This window comes from Nannobrachium achirus (assembly GCF_963921795.1).
Source record: "Nannobrachium achirus genome assembly, chromosome: 21".
Classification (NCBI taxonomy): Eukaryota; Metazoa; Chordata; class Actinopteri; order Myctophiformes; family Myctophidae; genus Nannobrachium; species Nannobrachium achirus.
Genome location: NC_137828.1, coordinates 39,761,191 through 39,781,032, shown reverse-complemented (window position 1 = coordinate 39,781,032; position 19,842 = coordinate 39,761,191). Strand labels below are relative to the sequence as shown.

At 41.9% G+C, this 19,842-nt stretch overlaps 1 protein-coding gene across 1 annotated transcript in view; it reads left to right on the top strand.

Annotated features, from left to right (window-relative positions):
- esyt2b (extended synaptotagmin-like protein 2b) overlaps positions 1 to 19,842 on the top strand; it is a gene marked incomplete at its 5' end in the record, with an annotated part of 59,470 nt that overhangs the window by 25,880 nt on the left and 13,748 nt on the right. Inside the window, 6 exons of the mRNA XM_080751765.1 lie at positions 9,951 to 10,071; positions 13,068 to 13,244; positions 14,232 to 14,314; positions 15,156 to 15,204; positions 17,435 to 17,524; positions 18,565 to 18,660. Of these exons, the coding sequence (XP_080607891.1) occupies positions 9,951 to 10,071; positions 13,068 to 13,244; positions 14,232 to 14,314; positions 15,156 to 15,204; positions 17,435 to 17,524; positions 18,565 to 18,660 (616 nt within the window). The remainder of the gene's footprint in view (positions 1 to 9,950; positions 10,072 to 13,067; positions 13,245 to 14,231; positions 14,315 to 15,155; positions 15,205 to 17,434; positions 17,525 to 18,564; positions 18,661 to 19,842) is intronic.

Here is a 19,842-nt window from a genome sequence, read left to right as displayed (position 1 = left end):
CTATATGGGAAAATGTTTGAAAATATATTAAGGTTTTTTGAACATGGTAATGATTATGACAATTATGACATACAGTACATGTAGGTAGGTACACTGTGCTAATTGTGGGCTCGCCTGGAAGGCGAGCACACTTTAGTTATCTTCATTATTTATCTATCAGTCAGTCAGTATCCTAAAACTTTGGCGCGATTCATCTCCTAAACGCTTACACCTTTAAACACCATTCAAATTTTTATGTGTTCAGCTTACTGAGGACACGTGTGCTTGTACTTTTGGTTTTGAAATGTTTTGTAGTTTAATTATAAAAAAATAAAAATGTTTAACTTTAAGCACCCAATGCATTTTCAATGGGTGAGACAGGGGAAAGGGACCCATGTTTATATTAAGTCGCTGTGGCTGCAATATTCACACTTCAGATATGCTATTCATATCAATGTGTTCACACAGGTCTGCTGTCTGATTTGATCCAAATGTCTAAGCTGTGTGATGTATAAAACTATAGTTATAGTTAAAACTATAAATAAATGTCCCTCTACACTCTACTGATTGACACAGCTGTGATTAAAGGCTTGGCTGTCATTGGCTGTTCTGTGGTGATGTAGCCTTACATAAGTCGACCCTGCAGTGACAATGCGAAAGTCTCGGCAGAGACGTCTTAATGTAAGGCTAGTGGTGCTGCAAAGTAACCAAGTACATTTACTCAAGTATATACAAGTACTTGTACCTACAGTACAATTTTGAGGTACTTTTATTCTACTTTCCATTTTTGTTACATATACTCTACTATAAATACAGCATTTGACAGCTTCAGTTACTTGTTATTTTGCAGATTTTATTATTAATAAAAAAACATAGATGGACCACTTAATACTGCTATGAAGTTGATCTACAATGTGCACGCGCACGCACACGCACGCACGCACGCACGCACGCACGCACGCACGCACGCACGCACGCACGCACGCACGCACGCACGCACGCACGCACGCACACACGCACGCACACACGCACACACACACACACACACACACACACACACACACACACACACACACACACACACAAACAACTGTTACTGTGGAGACGTTTGCTTGTATTTGTCTTTGAGACATGTTTTGTAGTGTTTTAGAAATTTTACTTAAAAAGAATAAGGGATTATTCTAAGTTATAGTTTTGCTTAGGCTTGCACCCCAATTGTTTGGCTACAAATCGGGAAAAATGGTCTACATTTTTTGTGCTGGATGTGCTCTAATTTGTGCAGTTGAAATCATCAATTGTGCTTTTATATATATTTATATATATAAATATTTATATGGTTATGAATTAGCAGATTTAGCAGCAGTATACTGATTGCCGGTGCAGCAGTATTTCATTGTAGAAGATAGCAGCAGAACAGTGGTGTTGTGTAGAATATCTCAATAATGATAGCAGCACAAATTATAAAATTTACGGCACAATTCAGCACTAAAGAATGACACCATTTTTATTATGTTTTCATCATATCTTACTTTCCATTTTTGTTACTTATACTCCACTACAATTACAGTATTTGACTGCTTCAGTTACTTGTTACTTTGCAGATTTTAGAATTAATACAAAACATAGGGAAACCTGGAGGTCCTTGAGGGTCCATTGCTGGTTCCCAAAGTGTGGTTCGGTTACCCCCGAGGGTCCCTGAAAGGTTTCCAGGGGGTCCATGGCTGGTTGCCAAAGTGTGGTTCGGGGACCTCTGGTGGGTCCTTGAGCTGTTTCCAGGGGGAGCATTGCGAATTCCCAAGTGGCCGGGCTTTAAAGAGCCATAACTTCAGTTCTCAACATGCTACTGGTCTCGAACTTGTTTGTTTACCCGTCCACATTGTTTTTATTGTTATCTTAATTATTTCTTTATTTATCTATCATAGTAGTATCTCCTGCAGATTGTATTAATACAAAACATACAGTAACCACACACTGTGCATCTGTCATACAATGTGACACGTTATGAGCTTGTAGATGTGCTATTTTCAGAAAATGAGAATACATTTTATTCGGTAAGTTAAGTAAACCTTGCTGAGCATGTGCCTCCTGCTTGGCACTTAACATGGTAGTATCCACACGTTTCCAACGTCCCATCGTGCATTGTGCAGGTGGTGTGAGGTTGTATGTCTGCTGTTCTCCGGATGTGTCCCACACATAATGCTACAGTAAATTCTCGCGGAAACAGGTGGATATTTTCATGCTAAAACGTACCCCCCCCCCCCCCCATACCGTTAAAGGACCAGGTCACCTCTGGGACAACAACCAGATCTTATTTTATTGTTGTGTGGGACACGATCAACACAATCCTGTAATTTCTTGTGTTCAATCTGTGTTTTTAGATATTTTAGTATTTCAGCATGCTACAACTGGTCATATGATGCTTTGTAGCATGATATTGCATCATCTCATGCATCATATGATGCAAAATGCATCATATGACCAGTTGTAGCATACTGAAATACTAAAATATCTAAAAACACAGATTGAACACAAAAAATAACTCAACATTGTGTTGATCGTGTCCCCACACAACAATAAAATAAGATCTGGTTGTCCCAAAGGTGACCTGGTCCTTTAAGTTCATGTAATAACACTGCTTGTCTACATTGTATTTGCATTACCATTTTACGTCAGTAAAATGAAAGAGAGCATTGCCTGGGAACTTGACACTTTTACTATTATTGTTTTGGGTTGGAAGCGAGCCCACACTGTTTCGAAGGAACAGTCTTTCTAGTTACAAATGCTCCTCCATCTACAACCTACTGTAGGTTGTAGATAGAGGAGCATTGCTATTAGCACAGTGCTTCTGCATGTGCTTTTGTTGCACTCTCTCTCACAGACACACACACGCACGCACGCACGCGCGCACACACACACACACACACACACACACACACACACACAGATCTGAGGTTTCTGCTGCTATCATTAGACCTACATGTGTTACTGTACCATATGCAAACCGTCCATTTCTCCCCACAGAGGACACACAGATGCAGGGTCCCCCTGTCACTGTTTCTCTCTAGGGGTGAAATTGATCTGTGTGTGCGTGTGCGTGTGCGTGTGCGTGCGTGTGTGTGTGTGTGTGTGTGTGTGTGTGTGTGTGTGTGCGCGCGCGTGTGCGTGACTATACTCTAGTCTCTATACTTCTGAGCTCCAAAAGGTTCGTAGAATTTGAGACATTGTGAGGCAAATCTTTCCTGATCCTCCTCATAAGAGAGAAATGGTTGTGTAACATTTTAGAGTTTAAACCAGGGGTCTTCAACAGGGGGTCCAGGACCCCTAGGGGGTCCTCAGAGTTATTACAGGGGGGCCGCAAAATCTTTGTGACAGGATCATTATTTTATATTAACAACTTGAACCCCTATTCCCTATTCTGAGGAAAACTTTAGCCAAAAATAGCAGATCTACAAGCTCACAATGCGTTGAGAGCTTGTAGATCGGCTATTTTTGGCAAATAGGTTTGGTGTATTAGAGGTAAAGAAAAGAGCAGACCAAGTACAGAGTGAAAGGTCAAATTTACTAAATATCGACAATTTAAATGGTTAAATGTCTGGAAAAACACGTTCACACGAATCCAACTTAGACTGATGACAGTGCTGTCAAACAAGTCTGCGAATTTATCTATGAAATTGATGAAAATCTGCGACTCAATTTTATACAATATGTAGTAGGGGTCAGTGCTTTATCTCCCTCTTAAGGGGTCCTTGGCCTGAAAACATTGAAGACCCCTGGTTTAAGGTGTTTGAAGTTAGGTTTTGGGTCAGAGTTATTGCCTGATTAATTTATTTATACTTGGTTATCAGTGTGAGTGAAATGAGCAGATCTAGCTAAGAAAATGAGCTTGTATATTGGCTGTTTCCAGCTTTAGGGCTACACACACACACACACACACAATGGCAAAATAATTGCAAAAAATATTGTAAGAATGGTAGGAAACAAGTCTTATACCCACCTGATCGGCCCAGAGACGGGTGGGTGCGTAGGCAGGGATCAAGTTAAGAGAATACAATAAAATGCCCCGCACACCATCTGCACTTGCACAATCGGAAAATTTCGGGAACATTTCGGTCACATAGACCTTCTTCAGGCATCTCAATCGCAAATGCCTGATGTGACCTGAAACGTAAAAGTGTTCCTTGCACTTTTACACTGCAAGGTCATTTTATTTTATTCTCAAAAATGTTACCGATCAAATTTCTGTCCTAAGCTGTTGATGTCCTCACAAATATAGCAATACGTGTGTGTGGGTGTGTCGGTGTATGTGTCGGTGTGTGTTTGTGTATATGTGTACATGTGTTTGTGGGGGAGCTCACGTGCAGGAATGAGGGGGGTTTAATGTTCGGGGGAGGAGAAGCCTGGACAGTAAATAGTAGCTGTTGCACATGCAGCAGATGGACAGCATCAGCTGCATTACCTCCCCACTTAAACCTGGTTTGTCCTTCTTGGTACGACCGTGTTGGTTTTGCCGACCAAAGAAAAGGCTTTCAAGCTGAGAACACAACGTCACATCACCGGAAAATCAGTTCTTGTCAGCAAGTGGCACAGTCGTGCCGTGGTGTATGAAATATCACCACGTATATCTCCAGCCTTTCTCATTGTTATGCTGCAATCTTCTTACCTGTTCTACTGTACAGTATATACAGTATCTTACTTGTTATGGTTTCTCATCACTATTCCACTGCAAGGTGCGTGCGTGTGTGTGTGTGTGTGCCTGTGCGTCCACATGCGTGTGCGTTTGTGCATGTCTGCAAATGCAGGGGAAGTGTTTGAGAAATACGGGTTCTCTAAGGTGACATATCACTGTAGCAGCTTATGAAGAACAGCTGTTATAAGACAGACAATCTCAGGCGGGAGTGAGTTTACTAAATTGGTGTGTGTGTGTGTGTGTGTGTGTGTGTGTGTGTGTGTGTGTGTGTGTGTGTGTGTGTGTGTGTGTGTGTGTGTGTGTGTGTGTGTGTGTGTGTGTGTGTGTGTGTGTGTGTGTGTGTGTGTGTGTGTGTGTGTGTGTGAACATACTGCATATGTGTGCCAATGTTTTATTGGTGTGCAAGCCGGTGGGAGCAATTCCCAGCAATAAAAGTTGCTGCAGGAATATATGTCTTTCAGGACCACCAGCTCACAGAGAGGAAATGAAGCATGCTGTTTCTCTGATAGCCGAGCTGGGCATTGAGCAACTTAACAACATTGAGCCTAGAGAAATGATTGATTCGAGACAATCCTTGAAATGATTGTTTTGCAGTTTCCTTTTTTTTTTCTTTTTGTCTTATTGACCATGCCTGTGCAGGATGATGCCAAAGGATATTTAATAAATAATAATAGTCTCAAGTATCGCCCTGTTTATTCATTGTCATGTCCTCACACAGTGACTGACAACTTCTTACAATAAAGATGTTTCAGTCAGGAACACTTTTGTTTTAGATTTAACAATTTATTGCAACAAATGGAACAACAGTTATGCCCTGATGATGACCAGCTTTTGGTCGAAACATGTTGGCTTTTTAGAATAATGAAATAAAGGTTGTTCCTCCCTTTTTAACTTCTGAGTGCCTGGATCACTTTTTTCTTTTTGATGAGTTGATCCCGTCGATCCAAGAGCACCATATTGACTTGTTTTTACTATTCGTATTCTCCTAAGAGCACCTGGTTTTCTCTCTCTCTCTCTCTGAATAACAGTTATACTTGGCACTTGATGGCTCTGCTCTTAAGATTATCCCTGAATGAATTAGCCAAGCGGCATGCTTAAGCAATCAGGGAATGCAATGCAGAAAGCCCCCATACAAGACCAAGGGCCCAAAGCAAGAGCCATGCAAGACTCTGAACTAGAAAGACGGAGGCTGGAGTGGTGGAGGAAAGCTTTGCCAGCTGCAGCGTGTGTGGCAGCAATGGAGTAGCAGTGATCAAGTGAAGGAGGGAGGAATTATTAGGCCTGTCACAATTTCTGCATCGCCTAATCAAAATTATTTGTTCAACTGATGACGTCATAGGTCAGACAGCTTGTGATTGCGGAAGCAAACAATGCTCGCACATAAACCACTATGCTATGAGCTTGCGGCGATCCTTTATCCAGAAGCCAACACGGACAGACATCCTTTATAAGACTTCTCAGGGGAAGCGATTAATGAGCTTTAGTAAATCATTTCACGGGAACTTTTACAGTAACCAGCAGCAGCACTACGATGATCTATGAAGCCGCAGGACACTTTAGCTGAAGCTACGATGTAGCACTACTAGCACTTTGAAAACATCGGCCACTCATAGACATAAGATAAGCGCTGGCCTGGCATGACGGCCAGATAGTGCATGACTGCATTTGGGCTTCACAATACATTAAACATATAAACCCAAGGTGAGACATAAGCATTAAGCAATAATACAGCCCACAGAGACGAAATCTTTTAAAACAAGCTGCACAACGAATATCTCCGTTGCCAGATCCTGTGAGTGAAACAAGCGACCAGTCTATGCCCAAAGTTTTGCCACTTGAGCTCTATAACTTAAGCTATTCCTAATAAATAATTAAAACAAATGTTGAAGCGAGCCAAATAAGCAACTACCCTCCAGAACCAAGACCAAACAAGGAAACCCACAGCTAGAGACCTCACATGAATACAATACCAAGTCGCTTATAATGAGCAGACATGGCAACACTGTCAATCAGTGTCTGCCACCATATGAATGCAATCAAAGTTCGTCGCCGGACTTTTATGCCAAGTTTGCCAGCTAATGCCAGCAGACTACAACCGGCAGCAGTTTTGGAGCTGTTGGAAGTAGGCTATTTCGTGTAGAGACCCCTTAACACACCATAGACTGAAAAACAACAACGCAGAGGTTTGAAAGATAGCGAACTACGTTACCCATAGAGCTCAGTATGCGCAGAGGGGTGGGCAGCATATCTCGCAGCATGACGTTACTAGGAGGCGAACTCACGCTGGCTAGCTGGATGCTAACAACGTGTGGGTTGTTAAATACTACACAAGTTATAAGCTGGCAGTCTCTACATCAACAGGCAGAGAGCTCCTGGCTAACGCTGACTGAATGGAATGAGCTATTGCTCATGGCTGCAGAGGCTACTAGCAAACAAGCCACTGATCCTGATGAATTCTATGGTTTCTGAGCTAACTTTAGCAACGACCCGACTTGCTAACGCTAAACAGTTCAATAAAATATATGGAACAACGAGGTGAGAAATAAACAAACAACCTACAATATACACAAGTTTCCCTTCTCTTTCTGCCGGCAGCCCGGCAATGCTAGTACCAACAGTTGCTTGAACAGCTAACCAATGACATGGTTAAGTTCCCAAAGCCCAGAGGGAATGATATCCTCATAATTATGAAACTTGAACCTGACAAGAATAACAACCACAATCAACCACTGTTCCTGAGCAAAGCCCACAAGCACATTTAAATTAGCTTTAGCAACAACGACTGCCACATAAGACTGTAGCACTGCAGAATTCAGCTGGCAACATTAGCAATAACAACCAGACCTTGTTGAAGCAGTAATTAGAATTCAGCAGCGCGATACCAGAATCAAACAATCACAACGTTTTTCCATACAACCTGGCCTTGATCACAGCTTAGACCGCAGCTAATAACACAATTGAGCAACAATAAGCAGAAACACCAGTAGCACCCGGCCAGCTAGGCACAGCAACCAGCCTCACACCATGAGGCATTGCAACTTGGCAAGCATGCGCATGGCACAACAGCCTGGAAGGCAGCAGCAAGAGAATGACAGCCTGAGGGGGTTACATAGCTTGGCAAGAGATCAGCTGACTGCCAGCAGGCTGCCACGTCGCCTGTGACGTAGACTGCGTAATAGTGTAGTAACAGACTTAAAGCAACATAGTGCGCAGTGACCCCTCAAGTGTATCTGTATGAACTAATTCTGCTGCGCTACATACATTAATCGCAATTATTTGAGATAATCGCAAGGATTTCGCATTATCGTTTCCATTTGAAAAGCATTTAAAAAAATTGCAGAAATAGCAGATCTACTAGATTTACAATGCGTCACGAAGCTTGTAGATCAGCTATTAAATGTGTCAGTAATTTCTTTGGAAGTTATTTGTCATATCTGCCCTATGTTTTTGTTTTGTTGTGAAAATGTACGGGTTGTAATTGGTGTGTAAAAAACCTTGCACTTGGGTGGTGCAGGGGTAAAGTAGCCTGGGGCCAGCCTATATACAATGCAGCTAACTAGTAACTGCGTTGTTTTAACATGGCTGGGATGTCTAGCTCAGCTAGGCTAGGGGTAAAGTACATGTCCACGACCGGTGTGGAGTCTAGGTGTTCCAAGTCTTCGAATACGCCATAGGGCATCTGGCTTGGGCGAGCGTTTATGCCAGTCATATCAAGGTCCATTACTTATTCAGCATTTGAGCCACGAACCACCATTAGATGAGATTTAGCCTCTCAGACCCAAGACTTAGAATATTTTGTTATCGTTGGATAAGATTGTGTCCACAATTCCATGCTGTGTTGATGTGGTACCATATGAGAGATGACAGGCCAATATTGATCAAAATAAAAATTGCAAGATTTGTTCCTGCGACAGCATGCTGCATGCTGGGCGGTGCTTGTCAGTGGGGGGTGTTGAATGGGAAAAGAAGGATGGCTCCTCACTGGCAGGTGAGCCACTAGGTTACAATAGGCAAGGAGCTCAATCGCCTGAGGTTTTGGACAAGGTTGACGCCCACTCGCGGCTTGGGAGCTTTTGGCTACGCTGAAGCTTCATGGCAGTGAACATTGAGTGTAGCAACACTTTCATAAAATACCAAAGAAGTGTTTATTTTTTTATTTACACGTTGCCCACTTCCACTGTGCTTGGGTAAACCACCGCTCAGTTCACACGGGTGTGATTTTTATTTTCACGTCGCCCGCTACCACTGTGCTTTCAGTGGAGACGCGCTTGACACTGTGCTGCCTGTCACCCACTCTCCCTCTCCCTTCTGTATCGCGAGCCTAGGGGGGGCGTCAACCTTGTCCAAAACCTCAGCCGATTGGCAACACAGAGGTGTGTGGCATAACAGCTATTGGGAGAGAAAGGGAGGTAACAAGAATTGGCTACTCTAAATAAGAAAAAAGGAAAGGAAAGGAAAGGAAAGAAACACTCATTCAATCAGCTGGCTGACAGCTGAATACATCCAAGGGATATGACTCCCATCATGTCCTGTCTGAACTAACACAATGCTTCATAAAGCAGGGGCTGTACCTGCAGGCACTCACTTAGATTAAAGTGATGTTCAGCCCCTTTCCTGCAATCATTCTTGAATATGCTAACTCAAACACAAAATCGCAAGGCACAGCAAAAATATTGATCATTCCTAAATGTCAAGTACCCTTTGTCTTGGCCAACAATCAATACATGACATTTACTATCCTTTCCTCCTTTAGACCACATGGTACGATTACATGGTACGATTACAGTATGCGTATGATGATTTAACTGGTCTGAAGCCCTTAATGCCCAACAGTATTAATAGAATTTCACTTTCTCAGCTAATCCCCCTCAAAACCATTATAGACCTTGGTGATGAAGAACCCTACAAAAAAATGCCCATGAATATAAGACTGTGGCTTTGGTCATCAAGTATATGGAAGGTGTTAACTGCTTGTTGAGTGATTATGTTGTAGCTTAGCTTGTCACATGTGTACCGCCCCTCTTTGTCCCAAGTGTCATTGCCGTTGTCATTGAGTGAATGCTACAGTGGATCAGGGGGATATTTCGAGGTCTGCTGGATTGCAGCATGCTTGAACCGACTCTAAATCATCTTCTTCACAAGTGCAAAAAAACATGAATATTCATAACCTAAGCGCACCCTCGCTGTCTATTAAATAAATAAGTGGTTCATTCTCTATTCCCTTTCTTCTTTTATCCTTCCCCCAATCCCCCCTCATCTTCCCTTACTCTTTACCTCCCTTCAGTGGCTTCTCTGACAGTCTGATCCAGGACATTATCTACAGTTACCTGGTGCTACCGAACCGGATCACTATTCCCCTGGTGGGGGATGTGGAGCTTGCCAAGCTACGTTTCCCCATGCCAAAGGTACTTCTGACACCCCAAGCAGTAGGAAGAAAGTTAGGAAGATTAGACCTGCACAGAAGTTCAAGAGAACAATTTATTAGAGCAACGTTTCGGTAATGAGGAAGATCTCGCGACCGAATGCTCTAATAAATTACTCTCTTGAACTTCCAAGTGGCACTGTGAGGGTCTAATCTTTCTAAGATTCAATCTACTACTTATACTGTCTTGTCGCTTATGCAAACGCTTGAAAGGAACTGGGTGTGCGGAAGTCTTCTTTTCACATCTGACACCTCAAAATAAACACATGCTGTTGTATTGTATTTAGCCAACAGAGACACTTTCGTCAAGACAAAACATTTAATGCAGCAATTTATATATCACTTTTCTAATATAAATAGTTACATAGTGCTTTACAGTGGCACCATAAAATACAGTACACCAAGAATGATTTAGCTTAATTGTTTTTTGATGTTTACGCTGAAATAATTCAGCTTAAAAACTGATGGTAAAATAAACAACGATAAACAAATTAAACAATCCAAATAACAAACAAAGTGATCTAAGAGAAGGCTTTGGCAATAAGAGTAGGTTTTCAGATTTAAAAGATGACACTGAATTTGCAACCCAACAATATAACATTGAATCCTTCAAGGGTATGAGTTAAGATACACCGATACAATCCACAGAATTCCTATTTTAACACATCAAAGGACAACTTTTTACAACAAGGGTTCATATTTTAGATAGTCAGTAGAGAAAAGAAAAGATGAGTTTTGAAATGTGTTTATTTACTTCTTTCTGTTGTTTTAGTGATTTTAACTATTTTGATTTGAAAGTGGCTAAATATGTCTTTTTGTCCCATTCCCAAGATGCACCACAATCTTTCATGGGCAGATGTGACATACAGTATTTAGCCACTTGTACGCATGCCCCCACTCACTGAAATCAAAATACTAAAATCTCTATAAGAATAGAAAGCAGTAAATGAAAACATTTTAACACTCATCTTTTCTTTTATTACAATCTAAAATATGAACCCTTGTTGTAAAAAAAAAAAGTTTAAAGTTGTCCTTTAAAACCGGGAAAGTTTTGCTAAAAACTCTTAGGATCTTAGCTCAGTGGTTTAGAGCAGTGGTTCTCAAAAATAGCAGATATACAGTACAAGCTCACACATCGCGTCTCTTCGTGCCACGCTGCGGTCTTGTACATCTGCTATTTTTTTACATGAAATATCCTTGGCATGAAAAACTTCAGGAACTACTGATTTAGAAGGTCTTAACGGGTTAAACTCATGCCTGGAGGAGGATGCAGGGGAGGTGGAGGGAGTTTAATCACTGACTAACAAGCTACAGGAACGCTGCTGTGAGCTACGCTGACTCAGCGTGTAGGATAAAGACTAAAGAGTGAATGTGAATATACTTAAGAAAAACGCCTAAAATGAACCATTTAGGATTCAGGGCGTTATGTGTTAGCTTGTTAGCGAATCTTGAGATTAAAGGGTGATTGAGTGTTGCTAAGCGCGAGGATCCAGCTGACCGTGGCTGCCGCGATGGGCTGATGATTGATCATGTTCACATGGTAGCCATGGTGGCCAAAGCAAAATAGCCACCATGTGAACATGGTCAGTAACAGTAACCCAGTGTTTTGTGTTGCAAACCCTCATAATACCCTGCCCGGCCCGCGGCCTGTGGCACATGTGTCGTCTCACCAGTGTTCATTTTGTCGACTAAAACTATGCAGTAAAATGTTTGTTGACTGCCCTTTTCCACTGACGAAAGTTAAATAACAACGAAGCTGTGGTGACAAAAAATATGACTAAATATAGCGAAATGTTTTCAACAAATGAAAACTAGACAAAAATGTTAGGGAGGGAGGCGCCCGCTGGCCTTCTGGTCCAGGCACATTGCCACATACCTGTAGGCATGGATGCCTGGCGGCGTCGCAGGTTCGATTCCCGATCCGGACGACCTTTGCCGCTTGTCACTCCCCATCTCTCTCCCCGTTTCCTGTCAGTCTACTGTCCTATCAATAAAGGCATAAAAGCCCAAAAACTAATCTTTAAAAAAATATATATGTTAGGGAGGGACTAGTGGAGAAGAGAAGTCATTTTATGCTTGGTTGCGCGTGGGTGTCGCGCTCCAAAAACAGCAGATCTACACGTTGTGAGCTTGTAGACCGGTATTTTTGGCAGAGAGCTAAGTAGAAATCAGGCATTAAAACGCCATCAAGGCCTGTCAAAATACATCTTAGTCGACTAAATCAACTGTAGATTTGGTCTAAGACTAAAACAGATCACTAAAATATGACTAAAACTTAAGTGGAAGTCTATTCAAAACACTGGCTGAAACTGAATCCAAATGTCCTTTAACACTGCGTCTCACTCAAGTCAAACGGTCTCAAAATGTCAGCGTCCGCGGCTGCTATTTCAGAACTATTGCCCTGAGCAGCGCTTTCTGCTTGTTCTCTCCCTTGCTGGAGGTGGGACGTTCGCGAACGAATCGAGTCTTTTGAACGGCTCTTTGAAATGAACGCTGGGATCTGGTTCGCAGTATAGAGAGCCGTTCCTTTTTTTGAGGATTAAGTTGGATTAAAGTAAAAGTATCAATACTCCAATGTAGAAATACTCTACCACATAAAATTTCCTTGAGTAAAAGTACAAAAGTATTGGTATAAAAATATACTTAAAGTACCAATAGTAGAAAGCACTCATTATGAAGAAATTTCCCGTTTCACAGGTTTTCCAATTAATCAAATGTAGAAAAATCATTTGAAAATAGCAGATCTACAAGCTCACAATGCATTGTGAGCTTGTAGATCGGCTATTTCCAAATGGCGGAAATTTATAAATGGTTGAAATGTATATACTGTAGGGTTGAAGTGATTTGTAATTATAATCAAAATCTACAAAGTAACTAGTAACTAAAATGAGACAGTCTTTTGAACGACTCTTTGAAAGGAACAGATCCCAGAGATCTAGCTCACTTCAAAGAGCCATACATCCCATCTCTACTCCCTAGGGCGTGCTTAGGATCCACTTCCTGGAGGCCCAGGACCTGGAGGGGAAGGATAAGTTCCTGGGAGGACTGATCAAGGGAAAATCCGACCCCTACGGTGTCCTTCAGATTGGCAGCCAGATATTCCAGAGCAAGACCATCAAGGAGTGCCTCCATCCCAAGTGGAACGAAGTCTACGAGGTGATAGAATCCTTGGATACAGTTGTGTCTCGGGAGTAACTAATCCATTCTAAACTTAGATTATTTGGGGTTTGTATTGCAAAGTACAGCGGTGTGATGTCATCACGGTGTGATTTGCAATACAAACCCCAAAATCAATTCTCCAGTTCTAGGCAACACAGAAGGGGGAGGACTTTTTATTTATTTCCACACAAGTCCTCTAAGGTATATTAATGACATAGTTCAATATTGAAAATGGGTGGTTTTCCCCTTTAACCCATTCAGGCCGGGTACACATTTTAGTGTATGGGAGGGGCTTACAGTACATGTACAGTATGTATCAACATATTTGTTTTTGTAGGCTAATTTCTGACTTGGGCCTAACTATAGGTTAGGCCTAAATGGGTTAAGCTCAAATTTGTTATGTCATAATCAATCTGGTAACCCATCGGCCAAAAAACTGCACAGAATCTGTTCTTGAGACATTGTCATAATTGTCAAAATATGTAAAAGCTTACAAATTCCAATCAATATTCTTTGATAATAGTGACTCTACGTTATGTAACTACAATATACAGTATGTATGTCTGCATTTCATCCAGATAGGGAGAAATACCACACACTCAATGTAGCACAATTTTGATTATTTGAATTACCAATGTTTCAACTACAGTAGCTGTATTCATCGAGGAGATCGTGGAGATACCATGATACAGTAAGAAACATTCAAATAATATATTAAAAGAAGCTACATTGAGTGTGGGTTGTTCAGTATTTAAATGTTACTGCCAGTACCAGCACTTCATAAGACCTCCTCTGTTATTTGCTGTGATTTACTGTCTGTCTGCATTTTATCCACATTTCTTCGTTATCCCGCCACTTCTGATGGCTCCCGAGGTGTTTTATCTCTGAGCGTGTGCCGCAGTAATAGCTGGCCATGCCACAAAGCGACCGGACCTGTCACTGTTTGAACAGTCACCAATACTTTATGTCCTTGTCTTATTGAAGGCATTGGTGTACGAGGACTCGGGTCAGCACTTGGAGATTGAACTGTTTGACGAGGACCCGGACAAGGATGACTTCCTGGGGAGGTGAGCTTTTCTCACATCCTTTTCCACTCTTTATCTCAGTGGTCTTCAACGTTTTCAGGCCAAGGACCCCTTAGTTGAGAGGGATGAAGCGGGGAAACCCACAACCTTATCGTAGATCCCATATAGTTTCATCGTTTGACAGCACAATCATCAGTTTATTTTGGATTCATGTCAATTTGTGTTTTCAGATATTTAACCACTTGAACTGTCAATACTTAATAAACTTGACCTTTTACTCTGTGCTTAGTCTGCTCTTTTTACGCCTATACTCCAAAGCTAAAATAGCCGATCTACTTAGATCGGCTATTTTTGGCTAAAGTTCTCAGAATATGGACACTAGGGTTCAAGTGGTTAATGTAAAAAAAACTCCAAGATTTGGAGGACCCCCTGTAGTAACTCTGAGGACCCCCTAGGGGTCCTATACCCCCTGTTGAAGACCCATGGTTTATCTCATCATCGACATACTTCTGGGAACAAGGTGTAATTGACTCTACCAGAAAATATACTCAAAAACCCAATTTAGACAGCTGGAACATTTGACTACTGTACGATCATATCTTTTATAGTTGTATCTTTGGAGCAAAGGACTTTATGAATGAACAGTGGAGCTTACCTCTTTGGCTCAGCTGGAGTCCAAGGGGAAAGCAGATTGATTTTACCCCCAAGGCTGTAACAATGCACCAACCATCGGCACACTTTATTCTGACTGCCTCGGTCTGCGGTCGTCGCTCCACTTCGGCAGTAAATCAATATAATGGACTTCGATGCTGAGATAAATTTGGATGATTTTCTCTCCTGGCTGATTGTTATCTAACGTGTAATTATCTTTCTTTCTTTATAGCTTGATGATCGATATGACTGAGCTTCACAAAGAGCAGAAGGTTGACGAGGTAAACCGCTGACTGTGTCCATGGTTACTGTCTTATGATTAAGTCATTTGGAATAATAACGACAAATGCACTTTCAGTCTTTCATTAATCCAATTTACCCACTAAAAGTATAGCATTTCAACACAAACCAATTAAAGACTTTGACATTAAACCACGTGTTATGAAACTGCTTAGGATCAATCAGTAATTGATTAGGCAAGAGGAGTAAGAGACGATATTCAAGGTGGTGATGGTTATGCTTTCTTCTTCTTTCGTGTATCATCGTCCTTGATGATTGGTTGACAACATTTTATTTCACAAGATTTCTTGGTTATGCTTTAATTTTTGCGACCGTAGGTCGCATTTACTATCAAACCCTGCACAAAGTGTAAGTCCGTCAGTCCGTCAGTCCGTCAGTCCGTCAGTCTGTCTGTCACACCTCACACGTCACACTCTTGCCCTGCTCATATCTCCGCAACCGTTGCCCCGATCCATGCCAAATTTTGCACACACACTCCTTACCTGCCAAACTACAACCTCCAAGGACCCCCGGAGCTCAGGTCCCTGGGGGACCCCCAGATGTAAAAAATGACCAAATGTGCTAAACTGACCAAATGACCACCCCAACGGGGCTGCTCACGGGGAATTCCCGGGGACCACCGACTCCTGGTGCTCCAGAACGGATGCAAAAGTGGTGGCGCCCCCAGTGGAGGACCCCCTACACTGCAGCTCACATAAAATGCCGTAACTCCGGCTAGGAGCGACCGGGACAGCCGGGGCCGGTACCTATTCGTCCGCCTTGCCGGCGCGGAGACCCCACCCCTCATTTCTCACATGGCCCTCTTCTAGCGCCACCATGAGGCCGATTCTTGCAAAACACATTTTTGGACACTGCTCCTACAATTTTTGCCCTAAAATCACGCAAATCGGTACACAGTATGTCTACACTCATCCCATCAACATGAATCTCTCCCATATAGCGCCACCTCCAGGCCGATTTTTAAAAACACATTTTTGGACACTGCTCCTACAGATTTTGCCCTAAAATCACGAAAATCACTACACAGTATGTCTACACTCATGTCATCAACATGGATCAGGAAGATTTTGGCAAAACACATTTTTGCCCTATTTGTGGAGATAAGTGACCTACGGTCGCTTATCTCCCGATTAGGGAGCCTTACTGGTAATACACTAGAAGCTCGGCCGATAGTCGGTGACCTGGCCTACTCGGGAACGATGTAAATAGGGAATGAATGCCCCGCCCTTTAATGCGAACCCCATTATACCTGTTGTCATAGGACCCGTTTTGACCATCTGTTTGCCTGTGTCCACTTATGCCCATATATGGAGATCTCTGCAGACACAGTGCCTGTTCCGGAAAACTCTGATGTCAGACATCAGCTCTGCATAGGGGCGTCGCCGTCCATTTTATGCTCATATATGGAGATCTCTGTGAATGCCCTACCCTTTAATGCAAACCCCATTATACCTGTTGTCATAAGCCCCATTTTGACCATATGTTTGCCTCTGTCCATTTATGCCATATATGAACATCAGAACACGTCATACTGATGACATTCAATACGTAACCATGGCATTTTTTGTTGACTCATGTGGCGTACGTGATGTCAGAGTCTTTTATGAAGTGATGTCACAATGAGTCAGCGCTTGCGTGCCGAATCTGAAGCCGGTGGGGCGAACGATTCTTGAGATACGCGGATTACATACACACAAACACACGCACGCAGAGACTTCTCGCATTTATTGTAAGATGATATCATGGGGAGAAATACAAAACATACTTGTGGTCGTGGTACAGGTAGTTCTGCCAAGGAACTCAGTGATCAGACTAGTAGTTCTACTAGTTGTTACAAGGACAAGGTGTGCCATAACAAGACAGACTGTACCCAAACAATAGGCCTAAATTATTCCTCATATCCTAGCAGTGAAGCTTAGCCCTTATCAGTTCAGGCTATGAACTTTACTGTGTGTGTGTGTGTGTGTGTGTGTGTGTGTGTGTGTGTGTGTGTGTGTGTGTGTGTGTGTGTGTGTGTGTGTGTGTGTGTGTGTGTGTGTGTGTGTGTGTGTGTGTGTGTTTGTGTGTATTATTTATTCTGTTTAAGTGTCTTTAATGCTGATGTTTGTTTTGTATTGTTTGGTCTGCCCCGAGCACACACCGTGGAAAATGTCCAATCAGTGTTTTTTCATTTAAATGCTAATACATTATTTAAACATAAAATTGCCACAGTGGTTTGACCTGGAGGAGGTGTCAACGGGGAAACTCCACTTGAAGCTTGAGTGGCTGTCTCTGCTCTCCGTTCCTGAGAAGATGGACCAGGTAGAGAAATCACTAAATGTGTGACTATACTCAATCTAGGACATATTAGAACCATTTAGGCCTGTCACAATTATTACATAATTGCCCAAGTAATGTTGTCCAAAAAATGCTTTGCTACACCAGTGTGTCCAGGGACCCTCATTGTTCCTTGCGGGTTCCAAATGACCCCTTTAAAGGTGTGTAACTCTGAGAGTGTACAAATGGTACCACCATTTGTACACTCAGAGTTATGGGGGTACTTGAATTAAAAAGGTTCGAGAACCACTGTGCTACATGAAATGGAACAGAGCCTTCATTAGTATCATTGGTACTGTAACACCTTTGAAGGAAGTGAGAAGAACTTTTCTCCTATGCATGTCTTGTCAGTGACAAGGCTGCTATGCATATAGCCTATTTGTATTCATTATGTTGCAATGTTCCAGTGCTCAAAAAGAACATAATTAAATCGTTAATCACAATTATTTGAATGACAATTAATCGTCAACTTACATTTTGTAAGTGTGACCATTCAGGTGTTGCTCACTGCTTTTAATGAGATTCAGATTCATGTCTTGTCAGTGATCATTTTCCTTTAGGGCATGGGTTTTCAAATTCAAACCTTTTTGATTCAGGTCACCCCTGTAAATAACTTCCACGGCACCACTGAATTACACTGTAGATTTTTTTTAATCTTACATCATATTACGCCATGTAAATATGCATATCTTTCCACCTGAGATAAGGTAGGCTGTGTCACAGAGAAAAATCTGTTTCCATCAGAACTGACTGAAAATACCTTGACGTTAGCCACTTGAACCCCAGCATCCCTATTCTGCGGGGAAGGTTCACCAAAAATAGCCGATCTACCAGCTCACAACACGTCACAGCTGTTTTACTAAACGTGGTGACGTGATATTGATGAAGTAATATTGATGAATTCCAAATGTTATCAAATGATTCTGCTGCACCCCTGGACTGGCATCATGGCACCTTAGGGTGCCACGGCACCCACTTTGGGAAACCCTGCTTTAGGGTAACTGCTGCCTCTCTCTGCCAACCAGGTGCTGAGAAGCGTACGCGCAGACAGGAGCCTGGCCAACGACGGGATGTCCTCCGCTCTGCTGGTGGTCCACCTGGACTCAGCAACCAAGCTGCCTGTAAGTCAGGGGTGGGCAACTTTCATGATGGAGAGGGCCACTATATTTCCACCTTGTCTCCAGAGGGCCACATTGCATATTGCTTACGTCCTACTTTCATCATTCTAGAATCTCATACAAAAGAAGCAAAAAATAGCAGATCTACAAGCTCAAAACGCATCGTGCTGAGATTTGAGCTTGTAGATCGGCTATTTTTTGCTTCTATTGAATTGGAATCCTGAATTGTTGTTATTTTTTAATTGGAATCCTGAAATGTAACATTTTGATTTAATTTCAAACATATTTAATTATATACCGGTACTCATGTTAACATTATGAACTTGAATACAAATAAATTGGACATTAAAATACATTTTAATACTACTATACTAGTCATTAAGCTACTAATATAGACTGAAGGAATTAAAGCAGGTCATGCTTGGAATTATAACAGGTGAAATCAATAATATATCAGTATTCAGTATTAACCTGCCATTAAGTGAAGGTGGGGGCCGCATGTGGCCGCCACTTGTCCATGTATGCTGTAAGTTATAGCACCGCTCCCTTTACATATGACATTAGTACCAGTGATGGTTCGCCCTCTCGGCCGCTTGCCCTCATTTTTTCCGCCAGTCTCACGTTCACTGCGCTGACCGCTCGGTGTTTGAGGTATTTTTATTTTACTTTACTTGAGTATTTCCAATTTGCAATACCTTTACTTCGGCTCCACTAAATCTGGGATCCAAATATTGTACTTTTACTCCACTGCAATTATTTAAAAACTTAGGTTTTAATGTTACATTTTAACATTACGCCAGATAGACGCCCAGGGCGAACGTCCAGGAGGGCGAACGGCGTAGTATTTGTGATGGATGAAGTACTCACTGTAAAAGTATCAATACAGCAAGTCTGGTATTTGAAGCTTACGTGAATAAAAGTACAAAAGTATCTGCATAAAAATATACTTTAGAACTCATTCTTCAGAATGTCCCATTTCACAAGTTTTCAGAAAATATTTTGAAAATAGCAACTATTTTCAAATAGCCCTAGATATACTGTATGTGGCTGAATGGTTAATGTAGGTTTTTTAATAATACAATGTACCTAGTAAGTCAAGTTTTAATTACTTACTAAAGTACAATATTTCCCTCTGAGATTGAGTGGAGGTGAAGTAAAAGTACTGAAAATTGGAAACACTAACGT